This window comes from Chanodichthys erythropterus, chromosome 6 (assembly GCF_024489055.1).
Source record: "Chanodichthys erythropterus isolate Z2021 chromosome 6, ASM2448905v1, whole genome shotgun sequence".
NCBI classification, from domain to species: Eukaryota; Metazoa; Chordata; class Actinopteri; order Cypriniformes; family Xenocyprididae; genus Chanodichthys; species Chanodichthys erythropterus.
In genome coordinates, this window is record NC_090226.1 from 33,332,656 (window position 1) to 33,358,264 (window position 25,609).

Here is a 25,609-nt window from a genome sequence, read left to right on the forward strand (position 1 = left end):
TACGTAGCAGCCATTGCAGCGTTCCACGCTCCTGTTGCTGGCCAATCGGTGGGACGAAACGGGCTTGTGATCCGTTTTTTGAGAGGTGCTAGGCGTTTGAATCCTCCTCGCCCTCTCACTATTCCCTCCTGGGACCTCTCGTTGGTCCTCAGGGCCTTGAAAGGAGCCCCATTTGAACCAATGGGTTCAGCCGACCTCAGGCCCCTAACGCTAAAAACCGCTCTGCTACTAGCACTAGCATCGGTAAAGCGTGTTGGCGATTTGCAGGCCCTCTCCGTGAACCCTGCATGCCTCGAATTCGGGCCTGGTGACTCTAAGGTCGTTCTGAAACCTAGGCATGGCTACGTCCCTAAAGTGCTCTCAACTCCGTTTAGAGCTCAGGTCGTCTCGCTCTCTGCTCTTCCTCCCTCGGCGGACGAACCAGAGCTGCAGCTACTCTGCCCAGTCAGGGCATTGAGGACCTACATAGACCGATCACAGTCTTTCAGACAGTCGGATCAGCTTTTTGTTTGTTTTGGCGGCCGCACCAAAGGGTCTCCGGTCTCGAAACAACGCATTTCCCGTTGGATAGTGGATGCTATTAACCTGTGCTACTCCTCACTGGGCACTAATTGCCCCATAGGAGTCAGGGCCCACTCCACTAGAGGAATGGCTTCCTCGTGGGCTTGGTCCAACGGAGTTTCCATCCAAGACATCTGTGAGGCGGCCGGCTGGTCTTCGCCGTCCACCTTTGTCAGGTTCTATCACCTCGATGTCCCGACCTTACAAGCTCGGGTCCTGTCGGTGTGATTAGCGGCCTTCAACAAGTCCCGCTTCACGCCACCATAGGAAGTATCTTCCTTCAGTGTAACCATGGGTTCGGTTAGGCTTTGCCTCCGCTTGTCCTTTTGGCCCCCCTCTGGGTTGGCCAAATGCAAGCTATATCGTTCCCAGCCGTGGCACGGCGTGGTTGAATTCGTTCCCCATACGCAGTACGAGTGAAGTATCGAAAGGGAACGTACTCGGTTACTAACGTAACCTCGGTTCCCTGAGATACGGAACGAGTACTGCGTCACTTGCCGTGCCACGAGGCTGCGGCTCAGGGTCGTCGCTTCAGTCGATTGACACTGAAATCCTATGGCGAAACGCCTGCTTATATAGCCCTATACCCCGCCCATTTCGGCGGGAATATTCGCGCGCTTTGTCGCCATAGGCCGCGCAGCTATGCCGCGCCGCCATTGGTTCAACAACTTGTCTATGAGTGAACCAATGACGGTGCAGTTACACTGCGTTATTGAAAAAGGCTTCAGCAGCGGGGAAAAAGGGAGACCTTTCCCCATACGCAGTACTCGTTCCGTATCTCAGGGAACCGAGGTTACGTTAGTAACCGAGTACGTTACCTCCTGGTTTTTGTTAAAGCCAGCTTGGGCATTTCCGGTGAACTGTCATTCTGTACTCGCTGTACATCGACACAAAACCATCAGTAGTTGACTTTTTAATGTTGTATTTATATGATAATGCAGTTATCACACTTGCCTAATCAGCCAAAACCAGTTTTATTGATTGCAATAAAGACAAAGCTAATGGGAACGTTTGAAAAATGGACACACACACTCTTTTGTTTTTCCAGCACTTCAAATGTATGACCAAAAACATTATTTGTTCACCTTTCTGAGATTGTCCCCATTTGTAAAACTGAATGTTTCAAGATGTAGAAAATACATTTGATAGAAAACACTTTAATTTAAAAATAAAAAAAAAAATACATTAATTACCACTATAACCAGCAGATGGTGGCAGAGGAACAATTATTGGCTCATATTAGCCATTTTGTCAATGTGAATTATGAAGTACTCACAAAATCTCATGAAAAACAATAACTTTTCTTGCGAATGAATTACACAGAAAGCGAGCACCGCTCTCTCCCTTTATAATCACTGAAGCTGTCAGTGTAGCACAACTTCGATGACTTCTGAAAACTCACATTTTATTCAATGAATCTAACTAAAGTCTAAACTAAATCTTTAATTTACAGTGTGTTGACGCTTTTTTTTTTTTTAAAACAGTGTGAAAACTGATGGTCGGATTAAATTATGCTGAGGAGCACTGAGGGATGCGTCTTTTTTATGTTGTCTTAAGTTTGAATAACTAAATTATTGCTAGGCATGCCTATTTAAGTGACTATATTCTGATTATAAACTATTACAATACTGATGCTTTTAAAGCTGCCTCAGGACATTGAAGATACGGACACTCCAACTAGTGACATTTCACCGTAAGTTTTCCAGCTGGCTCCATAGAGGGCTTATATTATTGCAGAAGTTATTAAGAATGTTCTGTGGATATAGTCCATTGATGTGTCAAGCATGGGCTGGGTTGTCCTATGCAATGGCAGAGAGGCTTTTGGCCTGTAAATGGTGTTATTGATGCAAAGTTTCACTCTCCATGTAGTGGTCCATATAGTCATCTCACTTTTTGGTTTGATTGTTTAATGCTTCTTGATTTGATAGGAATATGAAGTGGATGAAGCAGAAGTTCTCTATTCATATACAAAGATTTAAAAGTAGTGAATTATTGTCTGGATATTGTCAAACCCATATCTAAACAACAAGTCAAACCTTTAAACCTTTCCACTGCAAACTATTCTTTCTTTAATTTTAATGCTTTTAACAGTTTTTAACCACAACCAAACTGCTACTAGTTCACCTGGTACTTACTACCATGATAATAAATCTACTACTAACAACTAATTGAACCTCAAGACATTAAATCACATTTAAATTGATGAATTTAACTTTTAATGAGTTTAACTTTACAAACAAACTCAACAAATGAAGTTGAATGAACCTCAAAATAAACTATTGATATACTAAAAAGTACAAAAAAAAAATCTGGTTGAAACATTAAAATTTAAACAGAAACTAGTGGTCAAAACTATAGCAAATCTTGTAGGATATTGAATACTTTTTACTTTACTTTTTTTTTTACTTTTTAGGATACTTTTTTTTTTTTTTTTTTTTTTTACAATATGTGTGTGGATGAATATGTGTGGTTGTTTTTTATGCCTCACATGAACTCAATTTGAAATGTTTGCAGTATGTTTCAGGTGACAGGTGAAGGCCACAAGCTGAAAAGTACTGGTCTAACAATAAAGTTGTTCGATATCATACAAGTTTGGCTGGAGTTTTGACCTCTTTATAAGCAAAGTAAGTATTTCTGGAACAACTTGGAACATGGAAAAGGTAAATTTATACAAAAACCACCATAACAACTGACATATTGTGAGAGTTGGTAGTCTTCATATTATTTGAACTGCAAATTCCTTTTATAAGCTGTAATGCGGTTATATATGAAGAACTTCAAGTTCTTCCAGTCCCGGTTCTTTAGAGCTTCTGGTTCAGCCTTTAAACACTTCTCACAGTCACTCTTTGCTGGTACAGTACAAGATGTGATGAAATGCATCATGTGTCTTTCCACCGCCTGCACCTCTGTCTGCTGCCAGGGTTTTTTCCTCTGTGTTATTTTACCTGAAAATGGTCAGAAAATATTAGGATAAAGAATAGTGTGTGCTGGAATTCCAAATGGAAGTTCTGAATCCTATATGAGTAATTATGTCATCATCTATAGTGTAAGTAAATTATTAAAATTGGATTTTTTTTTATTTTTTTTTTGACACACACTGCACAAGTATACAGAGGTTCCAGAGTTTGGCGCATACTAACGACCATCCTGCTATCATATCTTTTCTTTTTTTAAAAAGCAGGCTTAATATTCATTAGGGATGCATCAATACCATTTTTAAGGACCGAGTACAAGTACCGATTTGTTTTTCTTTTTCTGGTACTCACCAATATCTATACCTATACATTTAATAATTTCTCTCTCCCTTTATTTTATTTTTTTGGAGATGTTACAGTTTTCCAAGCACAACACAGTGATACTAATGAAGGACAGCTTCGTTATCATTACTCCAATGAAAAAAAAGTTATATTTTTTATGTGCTTGTCATAAACTTAAAGAACAAAAATGTCAGTGTCCAATAACCTTCAAAGGGCATTATAAAAAAAAAAAAAAATGTTATATAAAAATAAATTTTCAAACAAATGACAAAAAATACAACAAATACTATACAGATACAAATTAAACTTGTTTTTCAGATACAGTAGGTTTATTTACCATGTATACATTTATTTAACATCTTTTATTGTTTAATTAACATTAATGACAAATATTTAATTAGGCTATGGTCCCTTTAAGACCGAATCCATGGATACTGACACATATCCTGTTTTCACCCAAAGGTTTACGTTGACTTAAGCCATAACCGACTGTATTTACATGAGATACTCCACACCATGGACATTTTGACAACTATGTGTGCATTTGACCATTCAGGCGCAGGGAGAACTGATCATGCACTGTCCGTGAGAACTGGGATCGCGCGCAAGAAAGAGAGAGAGCATGCGAGAGAGAGCACTTCTGTGTCATTCAGCATGATTCCGCCTATCCCGCCTTCACTAATCGATAATGAATGATTGAAAGCATACAGTTCGCAATGTGTGGGTTGTCATCATTAATTTTGAAGTATTTTCACACCTCTGAGGCTGACATTGTTTCTGCTGCTGCCGTTTGAGTCTCTGTGCACGGAAAATTCTGTCACTTACGTCACATGAAGTATCGGTCTTTGGTTTCGGGGGTATTTTTACGAGTACATGTACATGAGCTTGGTATCGGCCGACACTGTTACTGGTATCGGTATCTGTGCATCCCTAATATTCATTCTATTTTGGGTCATGAGTAGAGATGACGAGCACATGAAGCTTTGTGCCGTGCTGCTGATATTTATCAAGCAGTAAAAATGCCCCTTCCCATGCTCAAAACAAGGCATCTGTGGATGAGAGCCCAAAACAAGGACTGCTGGAATGACACATAGAATACTGTCTAACACTTGATGGCTGCTCTGTCAAGTCTTCATCATCAGTAAGGAACCTGGATGGGCTCTTTGATAGCAATCTTTCATTTGAAAGCCACATTTCTAGCATAAATGTAAAATGTAAAACCACATTCTTCCATCTTAAAAACATATCTAAACTACGACATATACTCTTAATGACAAATGCGGAAGTTAGTTAATGCGTTCATAACCCAAGGCTAGATTATTTCAATGCTCTACTGAGTGGTTGCCCTGCACGCTTAATAAACAAACTCCAGCTGGTCCAAAACGGAGTTCTTACTAGAACCAGGAAGTATGACCATATTAGCCCGGTTCGGTCAACACTGCACTGTCAACATCCCCATTAAACATCACATACATTTTAAAATCTTACTAATTTCTTACAAAGCACTAAATGGTTTAGCACCCCAGTAGTAGAGCAAGCTCATAACGAATTATAGTCCTTTGCGTTTATTGCAATCTCAAAATTCTGGCCAGTTAATTATACCTAGAATATCAAAATCAACCGAAAGTGGTAGATCCTTCTCTTATTTGGCACCTAAACTTTGGAACAGTCTTCCTAGCATTCTTCAGGAAGCAGACACACTCTCAGTTTAAATCTAGACTAAAAATGCATCTCTTTAACCTGGCATACACAACAAATTATCAATTTATATTTTCACATTCATTAAAAGCACTGTTAAATCCTTTAGAAGACTGCATAAATTAGGTCAGATGGAACCGGGAACACTTCTTATAACACCCAAAGTACACGTTACATCATAAAAATTGCATCTATGCTAATATTAGTCTCTCTGTTTCTGGATCCGGGCCGTATCCAGATCAGATGGAGGACCTGCGTCTAGACTACAACAAAATGTCAGCTAGACTGTGTTAACTACCCCCTGTGAACGCCTCATCAACACGACAGCCGGTGGCACAGGCCCTCAACAAAACTGTTTCTATTCCGAGTCCAAGTTTGGGTTCCTTGCCACTGTTGCCTCTGGCTTGCTTAGTTGGGGACACTTGATATTCAACAATGTTTTTGATATGCCTATATTGACATCATTGTATGTGAACTGAACAGAACTGGATGAAGACATCACTGTTTGCTCCAGTGATGCTGTATAGATAAATTAACTAAATTAATAACTAAAGATTTTTACAAAGGAATGTATCAATACTGAATTTACTTAAGCTGGACAATGACACCATTTTCTTCTAGAGCTGCTGTGCAGCCAGAATTATTTTCCTGTTACCACTGTAAAGCCGCTTTGACACAATCTGCATTGTAAAAAGTGCTATATAAATAAAGATGACTTGACTTGACATACTGTGTTGTCTTAAAAAAAGAAATTGTTAAATCTGAACACTGTTGTGGGTTTACTTTTCATCCATTCATTCATTGATTTCCCAACATTTAATTACATATATCCATCTTAGTTAAGACATTAACTCAGATATTTTGTTGTAAATTTAAAAGTAATCCGTTACTTGTTACTTGAAAAAGTAATTGGATTATGTAACTTGCTTTACCCCCGACACTAACCATAGGTTGCGGATACAATACAAATGAAGGGAGACAGCCATAACCAGCTACAGTACCTGCAACATTTCGCTTTCTCTCTAATAAAATAGCGATTTTAAAATAGCTCAGCATGACAAAAAACTATGAAAAGAGCAAAACTATATTTTGACAGTGATACAAACCATGAACAGCAGATGAACATTGTCCTTCCTGTATGCTCTTGTCTTCCTCATCACAGTTCAGAACTTTTTCTGTGGAAGTTAAACAAAGTACAACTTAACAATGTGATTAAGCAAAAAGGAGTAGATGGTAAACACAGAAAAACGAACAAAAATGTAAAATAAAATAACACACCATCAGGATCGATCCCAATTTCATCCCAGTTCTTGCCATGGAACTCAGCTAATCTTCCTTGCTCAAGAGCCATTAGAACTTTGCTGATCTTGGCAAGTTGCAGGGTCTTCTCAGGGAGTCGACAGAACTCACCATGGATTATTATGTAATGTCCAAGAAAATTGGCAAGTTGGTCCATCTCTGTGTCTGTCATATTCAGCACTGTTGAAAGGGTTGCGGCATGCTTTTGCAGTCTGGTAGATGTCAGTGACTTGGGAAACTTTGCACCGCATGCCTTTGCAAAGCCACGGAGGCAGTCTGACCGTTCGAAATACGTCATGGCTTCTGGTCTTGCAAACAAATAACCATTGTCTTTAAGAACCCCACAAGCCTCTCTCTGCTGAACAAGCAGTTCTAAGGAACACAACATTTTTGGAGTCAGAAGAATTGGAACCGGCCAGCCATGGGTTCCCCTGGTGACAATCATTGAGAAGTGTCTGCAGAGTATTTTTTCCACTTCAGAGAGTGCCCAACCCACATCCACATTTGGATCAAAAGTGTCTCTTGATAAAAATGCAGACAAAGGCATGCTCGCCACCTCTCCTTCCCTGCGCCGGTTAAAGAGAATCACCTGGGCTAGACACACCTTCACCAGCTCCATCCAGGCTTTAGTAGAGGGACTTTCAGAGAGTGATTTGTACCACTTATCTTGTACTTGACAGAGATGTGTATGCATTTTTTGAACATCTTCAGTAAAGAGCATGAGAGTGGGTACATTACTCTTTGCGTCCCTCATGTTCCTCAACGCTGTAGCCGAAATCATCTCGTTCCACTTCTCCTCATGGATGTCTTGAAACTCACTGGCATTCTTCACAAGTTCTTTGTTGTTTGAGAGTAAACCCTGAGCTTTCAAGACTTTGTTTATTTTAACCAGAGAATTTCCAAGCTTGTTGGCAAGTGTTGGAAGCAAGAACTTGTCGGTTTCAATGTTATACCCACATGTATGCTTGACAGCTTTGACAATCTCCATGTACTTCTTTGGATTTACACAATCCTTCATTGTTTTTAGGGAGGTGACCTTCCTAGCATTGTAAAGCAGCCTTCCCAACTGTCGCATCTTCTCTCGCACATACTGTTTATTCTTGGCTGATATCCCACCTTTGTTTAACAAGTGCTGTCCAAAATCAACAATTACTTTGTCATTTTTTATAATTTCTGTGATTGGGTCAAGATTCATGGTAGTGATTACTCCCCACAGTTGTTTAGACATGTTTGAAGGCACAGGCCCTGTGTATCTACACAAAGCCTGAACACGGTATTTTCCTGGTTTGGGGGTGAATGATTGAGGTTTAAGTCTACAAGAACGCAGATGTCGCCAAAGGAGCTTTCTTATAAAAAGCCCTTGACAGTATACACAGTGCATGAAATCCTCTACTTGCGCTTCTTTAGGTGGCCGTTTCAATGGCACTAGTTCCCCCTTTCCTGATTTCAAAACAGCAGCATTGTGAGCGTAGTTTCCTCTGTTACGAATATAATCTAGCAGTTTTCTTCTCTCCTTGGATCCCTTTGGAAAGCTTAGAGCTTTAGCCACATCAGGTTTTTTCTCATGCAAACCTTCTAGATGCCTTGCCATCTTAGCGTAAGGCTTACGGCAATACAAGCAGTAATGCCTCTTGTCGTACACTCTACTGCCACCTATTTTATGGTATGCACTAACAACTACGCTGTCTTTTGTGTCTTGACTGGAGCAGGGTTCTTCTGCTGTTCCAGATTCTTCAGATGTAAGGCTATGCCTATCAAAGGTCATTTTGTCTGACGTTGTCTCACAGACAGGGGAACTCGCTGAGCCAGACACATCAACATCCATTTCGTCAAGAAGCTGAAGTTTTGCCTGGTCTGGTATAAGGTTATCATCACTGTCACTTTCAGAAAATATATCTGAAATGTAAGAATCTGAACTCTCTGATATAGAATCGTAGAGTTCATCAGAATCTTGAAGATCCATGTCTTTCATCTGAAAACAAACAAACAAATATCATCAAACTGAAGGGGATGCAAATTTGATGGTTCACTTATGACTATAATTCACTGATAATAAATGCTGTTTGCAGCTCTAAGCACAATCCCAGTTCAGTAAAAAATGCCATTTTTGAGTTTTTTGTTCCAGTCCATCTCAGTCTTGGTACAAAAATCTAGTTTTCATTTCTGAACTGTCACAATCTGTAAACAAATATTTCATCCAATTCTTTACAGTTTTTCCTCTGAAACTAAAGCTGCACGATCAATCATTAAAAATAGCAATCTCGATTGAAACACCCACATGATCTTAAATAACAATGATTCAGCTATGGCTATTAAACATTTGACTAGAGCTGCATGATTCTGGATAAATTAAGAATCACATTTTTTTGTTTAAAATAGAGATACTGATTCTCTCATGATTCTAAATCAGGGGTGTCCAAGCTCGGTCCTGGACTCGGTTAGTTTAGCTCCAACTTGCCTCAACACACCTGTATGGAGGTTTCTAATATGCCTAATTAGACCTTGATTATCTGATCAGCTGTGTTTAACACTCTGAGGTCTCACCGGCGATACCACCGTGTTTTTTTTCTTACCAGAGTGAAAGAGACTCAAAATACTCCGTCAATGTTGCACATACAATTAAGAATTATTCACCATTTTAATCTGTTGAATATCTTCTTTCATTTGTTTACACTCAGAGTAAAAAAAAACAAAATGTTGTGCTTTTTGTAAAATAAAGAAAACTAACATGATGCGTGATCTCTCGTCTCCCTCTGAACGAAGTCCAATCTGATAGTTCTCAGAAAATGAACTGTAACTTAGTGAATACTAATGACAAAAAAAATAGACTTATGTCTAAAGAAACGTTGAAATGTCAGGTTTTAAATCGTGCAAGTCAAATCAAAAACAAACATTCTGTGTTTATGTAATCTGTATGAAAAGAGAGCCATGTCAGAAGTCCGTGATTCAGCTCATTATCCGCTAATGCAGCCACGCCCATGGAGCCAGCGCTATTCAGACGCAAATACTGAGGCAATACTTGTATGCATTGTCTCAATCGTATATTTACTGTCTTGAAAAGTGTTTATCTGGATGTTAAAGCCATGGTTAGCGAGCTCTAGAAGACATGCCGTTAGTTCCTTTTCTTCTTCTTCTTTATATGGATTTGTGGCCTAAAGGTGCACAGAGCGCCCTCCGGCTGCAAGTATGAATTGAAAACACAGTATCCAGCACTCATAGTGATGACAATAAATATAGAATAAATATTACTCCACTGTATAGAAATTCGACATAAACATATAAGAATCCATCAATATTTCTCCAAATGTGCATGCTTTTAAGCTAAAAGGCTATATGAAATGCCATAGAGGTAACATAATTGTTCAGACACTTTGCATCACAGAAATACATTATATTTTAAAGAATATAATAGAATACCATTATTTTAAATTGAGCTGAGACATGATCACAGAGGGTTTTTTCACAGCCTACCTGACTGAAAGGCCCCATTAATATGCAAGTCATTTCAGGTCATTATTATATGATTCTTTTGTCTTCTCAGGTGTAAATGACCCATTATTCATCATGATTCACACCTCCACGCATACTGTGTTTCTTGACAAAAAGTGTCTTACAAAAACTAAATCAATATGTTGTTTTATAAGAAGGAGTAGGCAGCATAATTTTTACATAATTCTGAAGCAAAAACTCTAGTCTACAACCTCCAATACCCAGAAGTCTTGTGAACACAGATTTAATATATATTTTCTGGCCTTATTTCAGTGACTTAAGTTTTTTTGTTTTTTCAATACTCACGCATAAACGTTATTCCTTCAAAAACACAAACATGTACATACATGTTCCTCACATATTATGGTAGCCTAGTTTGTGCTGAATACAGTGTAATGATACTTGTGTCATTAATGTGTTTTGAACAAATGAAAAAAGCACAAATGTCAGGGCATGTCAAAACTTCTCCAGGCCCCAAATCAGCCTCAGACTCCAGAGGGTTAATTGGGGTTGGAGCTAAACTCTGCAGGACAGTGGCCCTCCAGGACCGAGTTTGGACACCCCTTTTTTTAAATAGACAACTAACCAAATACATTTAATTTACTAGAGTCAGAAGTCAGAAGCTCTAGTAATTTACTAGAGCTTCTGACAACATGCTAATTGTTGCAGTCTATTTAAAAAAATATATATATATATTTTTTTTTTTTTTATCCGTTTGAATGAATGATTCAATGACATTGTTACATTGTGGCGACAAGTGACTGTTGAAAATGTATTTGTTACGAATACAGCTCTCCCGGTGCATCCTCCGGACCACCGGAGGGAGCCGTCACCCGAATATTGACTCTTAGCTATCTGGACTCCATTACCCATAGGCCCGCATTCCTGGGACTGATCACTTCCACACCTGCATCCACTCACACTCACACTCACACTATTTAAGACACACACACCATCGCGAAGTCTTGATTTGCTGTAAGTGATCATTTCTGAGCGTTTTGTGGATTGCCCTTCTGTTATTACCTGGACTGTTTATCTCTGCCGAACCACCGCCGCCTGCCTTGTTTACTGCCTGTTCTTCGATTCTGTGATTGTTTGCCGCCTGTCTCGACCCCTTGCCTGTGACTCGACTCTGTCTCCTTGCTGCCAGAGTGCGGAATTGTAAAGCGTATTCTGCCGCCGTGGTTTTGCCTTGGGTCAAGGAGAGCAGTTGATCGCCCGGGCTCAGGCCGCCCGATGGTGTGTGTGTGTCTTAAATAGTGTGAGTGTGAGTGTGAGTGGATGCAGGTGTGGAAGTGATCAGTCCCAGGAATGCGGGCCTATGGGTAATGGAGTCCAGATAGCTAAGAGTCAATATTCGGGTGACGGCTCCGTCTGGTGGTCCGGAGGATGCACCGGGGGAGCTGTATTCGTAACAGTATTTGTCATTGAATCATTCACTGAAGAGTTTTGTTCAAAAACACTGATTCTTCCAGTAATAAAGCAACTGAAGCCTTTGAGCGAGTCATTGAATCATTCATTCAAATCAATTTGTTAAAAAGAATAATTCAATTGAATGAAATTTGTTTTAAATAGTCTGCAGCGATTAACATTTTGACAGAACCTCTAGTAAATTACATTATTTTGTTTAGGTGTCTATTCAGAAATTATTAGGGACCATTTACACGACACCAATACCTAAAACAAACTTATTATGCGTTTTGGGTGGATTTCAGAGTGCAAGTTTAAAAAAAAAAAAAATACCATTATCGTCTCTGTGTAAACTACAAAAATGCTAATTTGTGAAAAAGGTGACGTCATGTGCATGCGTGCTACTTGTTCAGTCTATGTTCACGTAGTGTTACTTTACAAAGTGACATCGCCATCTACTGGCCTGGCAGCAGAATACAGCATTTTTAGTCATTTCCATGGATCCGTGGAATGACAATGTTGTCATCTGTATGAGAAAAATGAAAAAGGAAAAACTCTTCTGTTATTAGTACATCACTGTCATGTAACCGTACCCTTAATATTTATCTATTTCTGGTCCTGATTTAGTAGACGACGAGCACATGAAGCATTTTGTGCTGTGCTGCTTATATTTATCAAGCAGTAAAAATGGCCGTTCTTGCACCCAAAACAAGGCGTCTGTGGATGAGAGTCCGGAGCTGGGTCGGCATCGTCCCGCAGCACTTCACAGATGATGAGTGGAATGAGAATTTTAGAATGACGTGACAGTCATTTATTATACGATATTCAACAACAACAGCAGCTTTTTCTGTGCATAATGCAGCATTTCTATGCCATTGTACATGCCAGAACTTTCCAGTTTCAGTTTCAATCCGATCAAATGTTTACACGTACTACTGAATGGATTAGAAAAGATTTAAACCACCCCTTACAATCTGAATTAAATTAAATTGTTTAATTTCGAAACCCACCTTAAAACATATCTTTTTGTTTCTTGATTCTCTGACCTCTTACTGTATGATGTTATGTGTTATGTATTATGTATTTTATGTTTTCATATTGTTTTTCTGTCTGCTTTAATATTTATGTTACAATTTTGTAAAGCAACCTTTAGTTCACAGAAAGGCGCTATATAAAATAAACTTATTATTATTTATCTGGCCAATTCATTCCAACTTTTTATTCCCACAGTGCTACTAGTCCGATTATGAATGTATTATTAGGGCCCATGTAAACTCTGATGAAGTTGTAAAGCCCAAAGTAAAGTTCACTTTTTACGCATACGCGAGGGTCAGTGTGCGTATGCTGCTGGATTTTTGTAACAATACATACTTGTACGCGCAGGTCGCACATGCGCATTTAATTTTTTTGCAGTAATTAGTTTATCCACAAGGTGGAAACCATCGACATCGATTCACAAAAGTAGTCGAAGAAAACCTGCATAAACAGAACAGACCGGAACGCATGCAAGCTACAGCGACAATGGAGCCCTACATAGACAAGAGATTGTGCAAAGAGGTTAGAAAGTACCCTCATTTGTATAACTCTAGCATGAAAGAATACAAAAGATGTTTACATGGGTAGTAATTCATGGCGAGAGATTGCTCAAAACTGTGCATGCTTCGAACGCCTGTGTATGTATACCAGTCAAATGAAGTATAATTTCCAAGGTTGTGAGTTCAACTGTGTGCAGACTTTAGCGTAGGAGTAAAAAAAAAAAAAAAAAGTAGTATAGGCCTTTATCACAATATGCGTGTCATCTGGCTTTGATTAGTAGCGTAAAGGAAGTTCCACCTGCATTACTGTCAATTGATAGGTGCCAGTTTTGAGAAGAAAATTATACTTATTTAGTTTAACATAACAATAAACTTCAATATTTAAAACTGTAAGTCCATGAAAAAAAAAAAAATTTGAACATATATGTTTAATACAATCAATTTCCCCCAAACCTTTAATGTAATCCACCCAAAATAGACTTTAGTTGTAGTTAATTAAAGATGCGTCTAATTAAAGCTCTTTAAAGTGATATGTTATCTGTATTCTATTTTTGCAGTTCTGTGATAAGATAAGACTCTGAAGTACTGCTCATACACATACAGAATGGCTTGTGCGATACCGTTTAAATAATGAAATATGCATCAGAATATTATGACGCTTTTTTTCTTTGTTTCACAATACTCAATTAATGATTATAAACAGAGGTTGGTGTCTTTAGAATAAGTATCTGTGCTAAATTTTACAAAAATAAATCACAACATTCCCGTGCTATGGGCACGGCCAATGTTAAAGGCTGCAGCGGAAGTTATTTTATGCTAATACTTGAAACTTCAGCTTTTCGAACACTGAAGTGTGATAAAGGCCTATTCCAGTGTTAATTTTGACAGCAAATTTTTATTTAGTTTTAGTCATAGTCTTTTGACTAAAATGCCATTTAGTTTTAGTCACATTTTAGTCAACGGAAATTGCTTTACTTTTAGTCTAGTTTTAGTTGACTAAATATAATACGATTTTAGTCGACTAAATCTACAGTAGAATTAGTCAACTAAAAACTAATTTAGTTAAATTGTAATGCATTAAGTAAGCATTTCTCCAACAATTTTTGTGGTACTGTTATAGTTTTTGTTTAAAATTTTGATTAGACTTGATTTATAGTTTTTCTGCTTTCATTGTAATTTAAGTTAAAAGTTTTAATCATTTGTGTTTGTCTTTTAGTTTTTGCTTTTAAATGTCTATATAGCCATTTTATATAGTCATTTTAGTACATCAGGTTAAGCTAAAGCTTGGAAACTAAAATAAGTTTTTAATTTATTTTATTTCAGTTAACGTTTATTTCAAGTAATGAAGATTTTTTGTTTTGTTTTAGGTTTTGTTAACTAAAATAACCCTTATACTTGTAAAATATATAGAATGTGTCAAATATTGTTCTTAGTCTTTCCTTCCTGTGACAAGATACAGTAGTTTGCAATGAATTAAATAGAAATTAAATTAAACAGTTTATTGTGTAAACAAAATAACAATAATGTCCAGGAAAAAATAATAATTATAAACCATCCCGCATACACCGAGACTCTTATACTGAAATGTCTGCAGTCTGCTCACTTAAGTTCAGATGAGGGAGATAAAATATGCATTCTTACAACCATCTAAAACATATTACCATATAAACATTATGTAGTAAACATTATCATAATTCATCGCTTATAAGCAAATGCTTGGCATAAATGTGCTCTATTCATTGATTGCGAAGCAGTCTGAAGTCTTCAGACCGCTTTTTCCCGTATTACACTTCAAATGTCCGCGTCTCCCACACAGGACAGCAGTCCCTCTCTATCATTTTTAGTAATAGTTTTAGTAATAGTTTTAGTGATTCAAAACGCAATTTTATGTAATCATTGTCCCGTTTTCTTCCGTGAAAAAATTGAAATGAAATTAACACTGGGATTAAGTGTCCAGAATACAGGAACAATAGGCTGAATCAAAGTTCCTTTAGTCATTTCACTCGGCAGCCATCTTTGGAACGCCTCTCGGGCATGCAAGTGCAGCTCCTATCTCTTTGAATTGGGAAATATCAAATTCTTCAAAGCTGTTTGCCAAGCTTCCGATTAAATTTCATATTTGAAATCACCAATGAAATCTGACAACAACTGTATCATAAATTTTGTTTCTAAACGCTCAAATCATGACAAAAAACAATATTTTTCAGGCTGGATCAACCTAATGCGTATGTGCAGTCCTAACTGTGTGTCTCTTGTTCCTCATTTCGGAGTCGAGCATCTGACTGTTTCTATAGAAACCAGAGCAGTGACGATTAACCCAGTGTGGATAAACCCGATTCCAAAAAACTCGGGACACTGTACAAATTGTGAATGAAAGCAGAATGCAATGATGTGGACGTTTCAGATTTCAATATTTTATTCAGAATACAACATAGATGACATATCACATGTTTAAACTGAGAAAATGTATCATTTTAAGGGAAAAATAAGTTGATTTTAAATTTCATGGCATCAACACATCTCAAAAAAGTTTGGACAAGGCCATGTTTACCACTGTGTGGCATCCCCTCTTCTTTTTATAACAGTCTGCAAACGTCTGGGGACTGAGGAGACAAGTTGCTCAAGTTTAGGAATAGGAATGTTGTCCCATTCTTGTCTAATACAGGCTTCTAGTTGTTCAACTGTCTTAGGTCTTCTTTGTAGCATCTTCCTCTTTATGATGCGCCAAATGTTTTCTATGGGTGAAAGATCTGGACTGCAGGCTGGCCATTTCAGTACCCGGATCCTTCTTCTACACAGCCATGATGTTGTAATTGATGCAGTGTGTGGTCTGGCATTGTCATGTTGGAAAATGCAAGGTCTTCCCTGAAAGAGACGACGTCTGGATGGGAGCATATGTTGTTCTAGAACTTGGATATACCTTTCAGCATTGATGGTGCCTTTCCAGATGTGTAAGCTGCCCATGCCACACGCACTCATGCAACCCCATACCATCAGAGATGCAGGCTTCTGAACTGAGCGCTGATAACAACTTGGGTTGTCCTTGTCCACTTTAGTCCAGACGACATGGCGTCCCAGTTTACCAAAAAGAACTTCAAATTTTGATTCGTCTGACCACAGAACAGTTTTTCACTTTGCCACAGTCCATTTTAAATGAGCCTTGGCCCAGAGAAAACGCCTGCGCTTCTGGATCATGTTTAGATATGGCTTCTTTTTTGACCTATAGAGTTTTAGCCGGCAACGGCGAATGGCACGGTGGACTGTGTTCACCGACAATGTTTTCTGGAAGTAAGACTGAACCCATGTTGTGATTTCCATTACAGTAGCATTCCTGTATGTGATGCAGTGCCGTCTAAGGGCCCGAAGATCACGGGCATCCGGTATGGTTTTCCGGCCTTGATCCTTACGCACAGAGATTGTTCCAGATTCTCTGAATCTTTGGATCATATTATGCACTGTAGATGATGATAACTTCAAACTCTTTGCAATTTTTCTCTGAGAAACTTCTTTCTGATATTGCTCCACTATTTTTGGCCGCAGCATTGGGGGAATTGGTGAGCCTCTGCCCATCTTGACTTCTGAGAGACACTGCCACTCCGAGAGGCTCTTTTTATACCCAATCATGTTGCCAATTGACCTAATAAGTTGCAAATTGGTCCTCCAGCTGCTTCTTATATGTACATTTAACTTTTCCGGCCTCTTATTGGTACCTGTCCCAACTTTTTTGGAAAGTGTAGCTCTCATGAAATCCAAAATGAGCCAATATTTGGCATGACATTTCAAAATGTCTCACTGTCAACATTTGATATGTTATCTATATTCTAATGTGAATAAAATATAAGTTTATGAGATTTGTAAATTATTGCATTCCTTTTTTATTCACAACTTTTTTGGAATCGGGTTTGTATTTAGAATTAGAAGACTTATTCCGCCATATTGCGCGTTGCACTTTCCCCCATTCATAATACAAGTGATGTGTCTTGTGTTATTCTATCCACAAGTTTCCTACGCCCCATGAGGCCTTGTGTCAAACATGGGAGCGTCTTCCAGTTCGAGGTAAACAAGCTGGACGTGACACTCATTCATTCAACAGTTGACAGTCATTCAAGGTTTAACGATCCAAACTTGCGAACGTTTGTTTTTTACTTAAAGATTTAAGATTCCGGCATCAATATTTGAACAATGTTTTACAATAAAAAAATGTTACAGTAATAGTAATGTATTAATTTGTGTCAGGAGTGCACATCAATCATGCTAAATCTAACTGATATTTATATTGACATAAAAAGAAAACAGACCTATTCAGTTGCGCCTGCTTACATTTATTTGCGATCACAAGAACGCAAAAAACAACTCCACTAAGGCTTTTAAATCCAAAGGCTTACATATTTAGAAATATATTGATAACATACCCCATGTTTACTTCATTTTCTGAGCATTTCTATTTATTTTCCTCTAAATTATTAGATGCTTGCAATCCGAGGATGTTTGCGCAATCTCTCCGTCTATCTATCCTGATCCTTTCAGCCAGAGCAACAGAGGGAGCTCATGAGAAGACAACGGGAGTTATGAGTTATACGAGTTAACCGGAGTGTGTGAATCTGTGAAAGATACGCATTTGTGAGGAATCAACAGGCACAGGGAAGAGACAGATAAAACATTAAACCAAATAAATACACGATTATAACGTTAATCATATAAGAATTGTCTTAGTTCCTCAAGCAGTCTCTGATATTTTCCATAAACGTGTGTATTTATTATCGCAATGGTTATCATAAGTAGCCTTTAGCATCGCATATATGACAGTGGAAACGCGACTGGCTCTGGCACGCGCGACACGTTAGGAGTAAAATATCACATCATCTGGCTTTGGTGCATCAGTGACAGGTGAAGTACAGACAGCGGGTTGTTCATGTATTGCAGGGTCAGGATGCTCTAGTCATGCAGCAGCACTTTTGTGGAAGGTCAGTAAAGTAAAGGGCAATTAAGGGGACGAAAACTGTTTATTGTATTGTGATATTAATGTAGTAAACTGAGATGTTGTCCCTGAGCACCATAACGACATCTCTCATAAAGATTTGCAACTTTACAAAGTAAACAATGATCCAAAAAACACTTAGCCTCTTCGCTAATTAGCACACAAAATACCATTGGTAATGCTGCTTCCGCCGCCTCACCGGAAGTTGAACCCACGTTCTCTTTTACAGTAGCGCCCCGCGGAAACAGGTGGATAGTCTTTGGCTAAATGCACGGTTACTTCCTGGTTGTTGTTAAGCCAGCTCGGGCATTTCCAACTGTTAGCTGTTCATTCTGTACTCACTGTACATCGACACAAAACCATCAGTGGTTGACTTTTTAATGTTGTATTCATATTTTAATGAAGTTAACACATTTACCTAATTTGCCAATAAACCAGTTTTATTGATTGCAATAAAGACAAAGCTATTGGGACCATTTAAGAAATGCCATGTCTGTAATTAGACACGCACACGCATTTTTTTCCCTCAGCACTTCAAATGTTATTTTTTATTGTGAAGACCACAAACATTATTTGTTCATCCTTCTTAGATTGTCGCCATTGTAAAACCGAACGTTTAAAAATGTAAGAAATTCAACATTAGACAGAAAACACTTATTTAAAAATAAAAAAGACAATAATTACCACTTTAACCAGCAGGTGGCGGCAGGGTAGCATTTATTTGCGCATATATCAGCCATTTTCTCTAATCGTTTTTCGCTTAGTTTCTGACTAAATATTAAACATTATAAAATAACTAGGTTTAAAAATACATTTTGTCAATGTGAGTATGAAATACTCAAAAAAATCTCAAGAAAAACAATAATTTTTCTTGTGAATGAATGACACAGAAAGCAAGCACTGCACTTTCTCTTTATAATCACAGCAGCTGTCAGTCAGTGCAGCACAGCACAAGATCAATGATTTCAGCACACTTGTAAAAACACATTTTATTCAATTAATATAACTAAAGTGCACAATAAATATTCAATTTTTGATGCTTTTTTTCCACATAAAAGTGTGAAAACTGATGGTTGAATTGAATTTAGTCGAGGAGGAACATTGAGGTACGTCTTTATTTATTTATTTTTTTATGCTGTCTTACATTTGAATAACTAAATTAATGCTATGCCTGACTATTTAAGTGAAATATTCTGATTATAAACTAAGTATTACACTATTGAAGCTCAACACACCAGCAAATGACATCTCACCGGAAGTTTTCAAGCTGGCTTATATTAATGCGGAAAGCTCTGTGCATATAGTCCACTAACCAAGAAAAAAAAGGTTAAAATCAGCCCTAAATATTCCACAAGCACTAACCTTCTGAATACATAACATTAACATAGGTGTACTAATTTACATTACCATAAAAATAAACTAAACAGTAAAATAAAAAATAACAAACATGACAAAGAGAGACTGTAGAGTTAATCTTTAGTGATGAACATGAATGTACCTGGTGAGGAGAGTTATTTGGACCAGTAGCATCATCCATCTGTACACAAAAAAAAATATATATATATATATATATTTTATGACAGAATTCAAAATTATTTTTATTAAGCTGTCTATTCCAAATAAACGGTATGATTTTATTATTATTATTAGTATCAATATCATTATTATTATTATTTTACTGGATGCCTGGTTTGGCACAATGTACCTGCAGGTGAGTTTTTCTATTGCGCACATCCATCTGAGCCTTCAAATTGAAGGACTTGCTGAAATCACTAACATTTAGGCTAAATTACAAATATGAAATCCTCCTAGACAGTCTCATTTATCAACGCGCGGTTCGACCTTCGCCTCCTATGAAGGATGCTGCCTTCGAATTGGGACGCAGACACACACACACACACACACACGCACACGCACACATGTTTGTTTTTGTGAATTGTGGGGACTTTCCATAGGCCGCAAAGCATTTTATACTGTACAAACCGTACTTTCTATCCCCCTACCCTACCCCTACCCTAAACCTAACCATCACAGGAAACTCACAAAAACATCATTTAGTATTTTTATTAATTAATTTACATTGTTGTAGGTGAACTCAGGTTTATATTACATCGTGGGGACATTTGGTCCCCACAATGTAATATAAACAAACTCACACGCACACACTTAACGCAAAAACAAAGAAAAAAAGAAACATTTGTGAAATATAAAAACAGGAATGCAAACTTGGATTAGAAAAGAAGCCACGGCAGGACAGACACAAAAATCATACGATGCCCAAATTTGGTTAAAACATGAGACAAAGATGCATGACAGCACTACAAAAACACAACAAAGTGAAAGAGTGTCTTTCTATCTATTCGTTTCTATCAGTCTGTTCGTTGTCTTATTACTTTGCTCTTTGTATATGATGAGGGGTAATTTAACAATGACACATAAATGATACATAAAGATTTAACAAACGGGTTGTTGTCTTACTTCCAAGCCCTGGTGAATAATTCAGAAGTTTCACCCCTCAATTTAATACATTTAATAAAGTTTAATGAAGCAGTCTGCTCTCTGCCTTCTAAAACACAACGAAACGCCACAGCAGAGTTTATAGTTCTGCCCCACACCACCGAACAAATGCAGCCGAGCAAATGCCGTGGCTCAGCTAACAACCACATTTTTAGATTTTAAAAAAGCCCCTTGGTTTTATTTTTAACATTTGTATCGCTAGCTATTTGACTAGGTTAAAACACAATACTTACATATAAAGGTGTAATTGGTGATGGGCGCTATCGAAACACTCGTGAAGCTTCGAAGCCTGTGAATCGTTTGTTTTGAACTAGTGATTCGGAGCGCGTATCACGTGATTACAGTAAACGAGGCTTCGTTGCGTCATAACTGTTTCGAAATTTCAGTAATTCGCCGCTAGGGGTCGATGATATCTTTGGCTTTGAACCGCTTTGAACCCATGAACCAGTGTCATTTTACATTTTTTACCTGATCTCAGATTTAAACAAACAAAAAAATGTAAACATTTAATGACACATTTGTATAATAAAAGGTAAAAGTAGTCTCTCATTGGCCTGATTAAACAAGATCTCCATAAAACAAACAAAAACAAGCCCTATAATTTAATAAATATTATAAAGACACTTCATATATAATGGTATTATATGATTTGTTGATTGCATTTAAATACACTTTCATTAAAACTTTTGAAACAGGTTTGTGAAATGTGTTTTTATTCATGTTTTTGCTTAGTTTTCGTTGCATTTACACTGTTCTGACCAGCGTGTGGCGTTTCGAACGCTTCGAACCAGTTAATCATTTTGATTCAATTGATTCAATTCGAAAAGATTCGTTTCTCCCATAACTAGACTGGGCGGAGTTAACACGAATATTCATGAGTTTCCTGTTCTGTGTTAAAGCCACCGCCACTGAAAATATCACAGCGTCAGCGTAGAAAGAAGTTAAACTTGGAATATAATTGTTCATCAGTATACAACGATTTATATAATGTGTTTTATGATTGATATAATGATTTACAGTCATTGATTTGCCAGAGGTGTCTGATAGACTAAACTCCAAGTAATGAACCAACAGTATTTTTTATTATAGCCTATGCTCGTTTTATCTTCAGTCTTTATGTGTCGTTTGATAACTTCTTTGCCAAAAAAATCTGCTGTGGCATAATAAAGTATGATAGACTGTGCCATTCCTTAGCCTATTAATTGCTTTGGTAAATCGTTCCAAAAAGCTTAATCATGTTGGTTAAGTTGTGAAATCATCAACCCTGTAGTGCCTTCACAACGAATTTTAGTTCATTTCTACAAAATTAAATTTGTGTACATTAATACACTTATAATGTTGTTACATTATTTGTTAATTGCACCTAATACACTTTCAATAAAACATTTGCAACTGGTTTGTGCAATTCAAAGTGGATATTCAAAAATGTGAATATGAAGGCATGACATGTAATTAGCAAAAATAATTTGTGATTTAAACACAGACACAAACAGTCTACACATGGTCTTGGCATCCTAGTCTTGGCAAATGAAAATAGTTTCTGCTCATTATTTTTGTAATTACAATTGTAAACCAATTGCACAAACCAGTTGCAAACACTTTATTGAAAGTGCATTACACGCAATCTACAGGAAGAAGGGCTTTCTCTATCCAGCCTTTTTTTACTTGTCTCAAGAAATACACACAAAACCATTGAAACGGACTCAAAACGATGTAGTATACATGCCAGATCAGTATGTGGCGCTGTAATTCTGCCACAGAGATACACTAAAAACAGAGAATAAGACTTGGAGCATGAGCATAAACCTTTAGTACCACCACTACCAAACTTTAGTAAAGCTAAGAAATAAAGCTTTATTTTAGTAAAGGTAATAGGCTCAGTACCTTCTGTGGCACGAACACAAGCATGTAGTCCGCTATTGTGGTTGTTGTTGTTGAAACGAGCGGTGGACAAGCTTGGACAAGGAGCAAGCTCCGATAGGAAGGGCCTGATCCTCCTAATGTTGTAGATGGCAAATCTGCAGGACTGGGCAGTTCTAGCAATGTGGTCTGTGAAGTTTAACTGGAGATGGAGAAGAGAAGTGGTCCAAGCACTGAGCCCTGAGGCACCCCATAGCTAGATGTTGTGACTTATACACCTCACCCCCTCCACCACATCCTAAAGGACCTACCTGAGAGGTAAGACTTGAACCACTGGAGTGCTGTTCCTGAGATTTCCTTTGTCACAAGGATTGACAGGAGGATCTGGTGGTTAACCGTGTCAAAAGCAGCAGACAGATCCAGCAAGATGAGTACTGAGGATTTGGAAGCTGCTCTTGCCAGTCTCAGAGTTTCAATAACTGAGAGCAAGGCAGTCTCAGTTGAGTGGCCACTTTTGAAACCGGACTGGTTGTTGTCCAGGAGGTTGTTCTGTGTAAGAAAGGTTGAAAAAGTATTTTAGCAATGAATGGAAGAAGGGATACCACTCTGTAGTTTTCTAAAAGTGCTGGATTTAGAGTTGGTTTCTTAAAGGGTTAGTTCACCCAAAAATGAAAATTCTGTCATTTATTACTCACCCTCATACTGTTCCTCACCCGTAAGACCTTTGTTCATCTTCAGAACACAAATTAAGAGAGGTCTCTGACTCCTCCATATAAGCAATTAAATTACCACTGTCAAGGCCCAGAAATCTACTAAAGACATTGTTAAAATTGTCCATGTGACTGCAGTGGTTCAACCTTAATGTTATGAAGTGATGAGAATACTTTTTGTGCAAAAAAAAAAAGACAATTCAACAATCTCTTCTTGACCATGTCAGTCTCCTACGCAGTTGACGGAAGCACACTTCTGTGTTTACCTCAGAACGCCGGCACCAATATTATTACCGTTTAACTACGGTTGATTCTGAAGTCAGGGTTGTTGAACTTTCCTTGAGTTTCCCATCGCAACTCTGAATTGAAGGGGGTTCCATTTAAAAGTTCCTACTGGGAACTTGGGATTTTCCACTTCTGAGGAAAGAAGGAACACATCACACTGCATCAAGTCGATGTGTGCAATTTGTACTTGTTTCATCTTTCAAGTTTTCGATTGTATCTAGTTTCAGAGAATGAAGAGGTTGCACTTTATAGTATTTGGTGTCTTTAACTATTACTGTACCTACATGAAAAAATGTTAAGGTTGTATTGTAACACTTTTGCTGCTATTGAGGTGGATACGGTAAGAGGTAAGGAAACATTGTAATTATAGATATACAGAAATGAATTACATGCAGTATAAAAACACGTATGTACACACTAAGTGCAGTGCATCAAATGTTTGCAAATTTAAATGTTTGTACATAGAAAAGACAGTTAATATAAAGTATTACCTGCCATCTAAATCTGTTCTAAATCACGTACTGTGGCATCCAGGAAGGCAACAAGGAAACCAGTCTGGCCCTAAGCAACCCACAGATTAAGAGCTGACACACACAAACACCATTTATCTTCAGTCATTTACTCTGTAAGTTTCATTTAAGTGTCTTTCTGTTTTTATTTCTCCAGATAAGGAGCTTAATCACTGTACACACTGGTGTCAGTCGCTTTGCTACACTTGTTATGGCTTAACCTGTTAACTGCCACCCCCTTTTTGAGCATTGATCTAAACTTATATGTTGTAACTGAATGCTTTGGAATAGAGCTAAAGTTGGTCTATTTTTAAAGAATTATTGCAGAATTCATTAAAGCATAATTCATAAAATAATAATTTACAAAAAAAAAAAAAACAGTTAAGCACTGTTATGTACTGAACTAAACTTTTATTTTATACAAAATATATTTTACAAAATAATTTTTACTCTAAAATTGCTAGAAAATCAAAGTCATATGTCAAGTTGATATCACAAAACTTGAGCCCGCTAAAAGGTTTTAAAGTAGTTTCCACTGTACCATAATGTGCCATTTCAAAATGGTTTTCAGAATGAATTTTGAATGTTTAAGCTTTCGAATGATACCTAATTTATATATTTATATACCAATCAGGCATATCATTATGACCACCTTCCTAATATTGTGTTGGTCTCCCTATTGCTTAAATTACATTTCTATAATGTACTTAAAGTGCTCTATTTTCGTGCACTAATTTTGTACTTAATATACTAAAAATTCTTCTTTAGTAGACAATTTTGAGACACCATGAAATATGAACTAAATGTGCTTTTAATATACTATCTCTGTATTTAAAAAATATATTTAGATAGCCTACTTATAGTACATTTGAACCCATAATGTATTACAAGTGGTATCTAAATATATATTTTTAAATATAGAGATAGTAGGTGGTGGTACGTGTCAAAGTAACATCCACATGGATGGCAGGACCCAAGGTTTCCCAGCAGAACATTGCCCAAAGCATCACACTGCCTCCGCCGGCTTGCCTTCTTCCCATAGTGCATCCTGGTGCCATGTGTCTGCAGGTAAGAGACGCACACGCACCCGACCATCCACGTGATGCAAAGGAAAATCGGCGAAATCTTGCTAGGCCATGGACATTAGACATGGAAAACAGAAGTACACCTGTACCATTATACAGTACTAGTAACTGAATGCGAATAAATTGGTGTCTTTCACTCAGTGTCCATTATTGACCCCAGATGACCATTTCCATTCTACTATAACATTTTACATTCATGTATCTCAAATTATGCCACCTGCCATGCTTGCTCTCAGGCATTGAGTTCTGGATACAAACACCAAGATTAATTACTCACAACGCTGAAGGAACATGCACTGTCCCAAGCCTTTCACCAGTCATTTTACTATGCTGAGCCAAAATCAGACCAGAAAAACATATAATAAAACTTAAACCTTCCATGCATTTTGTATTAAAAGTTGTCATCTCTCAACACG

General features: G+C 37.7%; 1 protein-coding gene across 2 annotated transcripts; it reads right to left on the reverse strand.

Moving 5' to 3' along the window:
- Positions 1-1,347: 1,347 nt before the first annotated feature.
- Positions 1,348-21,036, reverse strand: LOC137021775 (uncharacterized). 2 transcript variants are annotated; one of them, XM_067388711.1, is made up of 5 exons: positions 20,978-21,036; positions 19,726-19,764; positions 6,795-8,787; positions 6,623-6,691; positions 1,348-3,506 (listed from the first exon to the last, which is right to left on the reverse strand). In XM_067388711.1, exons 2-5 carry the CDS (start codon positions 19,762-19,764, stop codon positions 3,283-3,285), a joined length of 2,325 nt encoding a protein of 774 aa, XP_067244812.1. In that variant the 5' UTR covers positions 20,978-21,036; the 3' UTR covers positions 1,348-3,282. The 2 variants fall into 2 exon arrangements, with proteins under 2 accessions (XP_067244812.1, XP_067244813.1); XM_067388712.1 differs by lacking the exon at positions 19,726-19,764.
- Between the last annotated feature and the right edge of the window lie 4,573 nt (positions 21,037-25,609).

Excerpts from the sequence above, each read along its gene's own strand:
- LOC137021775 (XM_067388711.1), bottom strand. The coding sequence starts at position 19,764 with ATGGATGATGCTACTGGTCCAAATAACTCTCCTCACCAG. Across the intron at positions 8,788-19,725 it reads CAAATAACTCTCCTCACCAG|ATGAAAGACATGGATCTTCA; the intron begins GTACATTCATGT and ends GTTTGTTTTCAG. Across the intron at positions 6,692-6,794 it reads AATTGGGATCGATCCTGATG|AAAAAGTTCTGAACTGTGAT; the intron begins GTGTGTTATTTT and ends TAACTTCCACAG.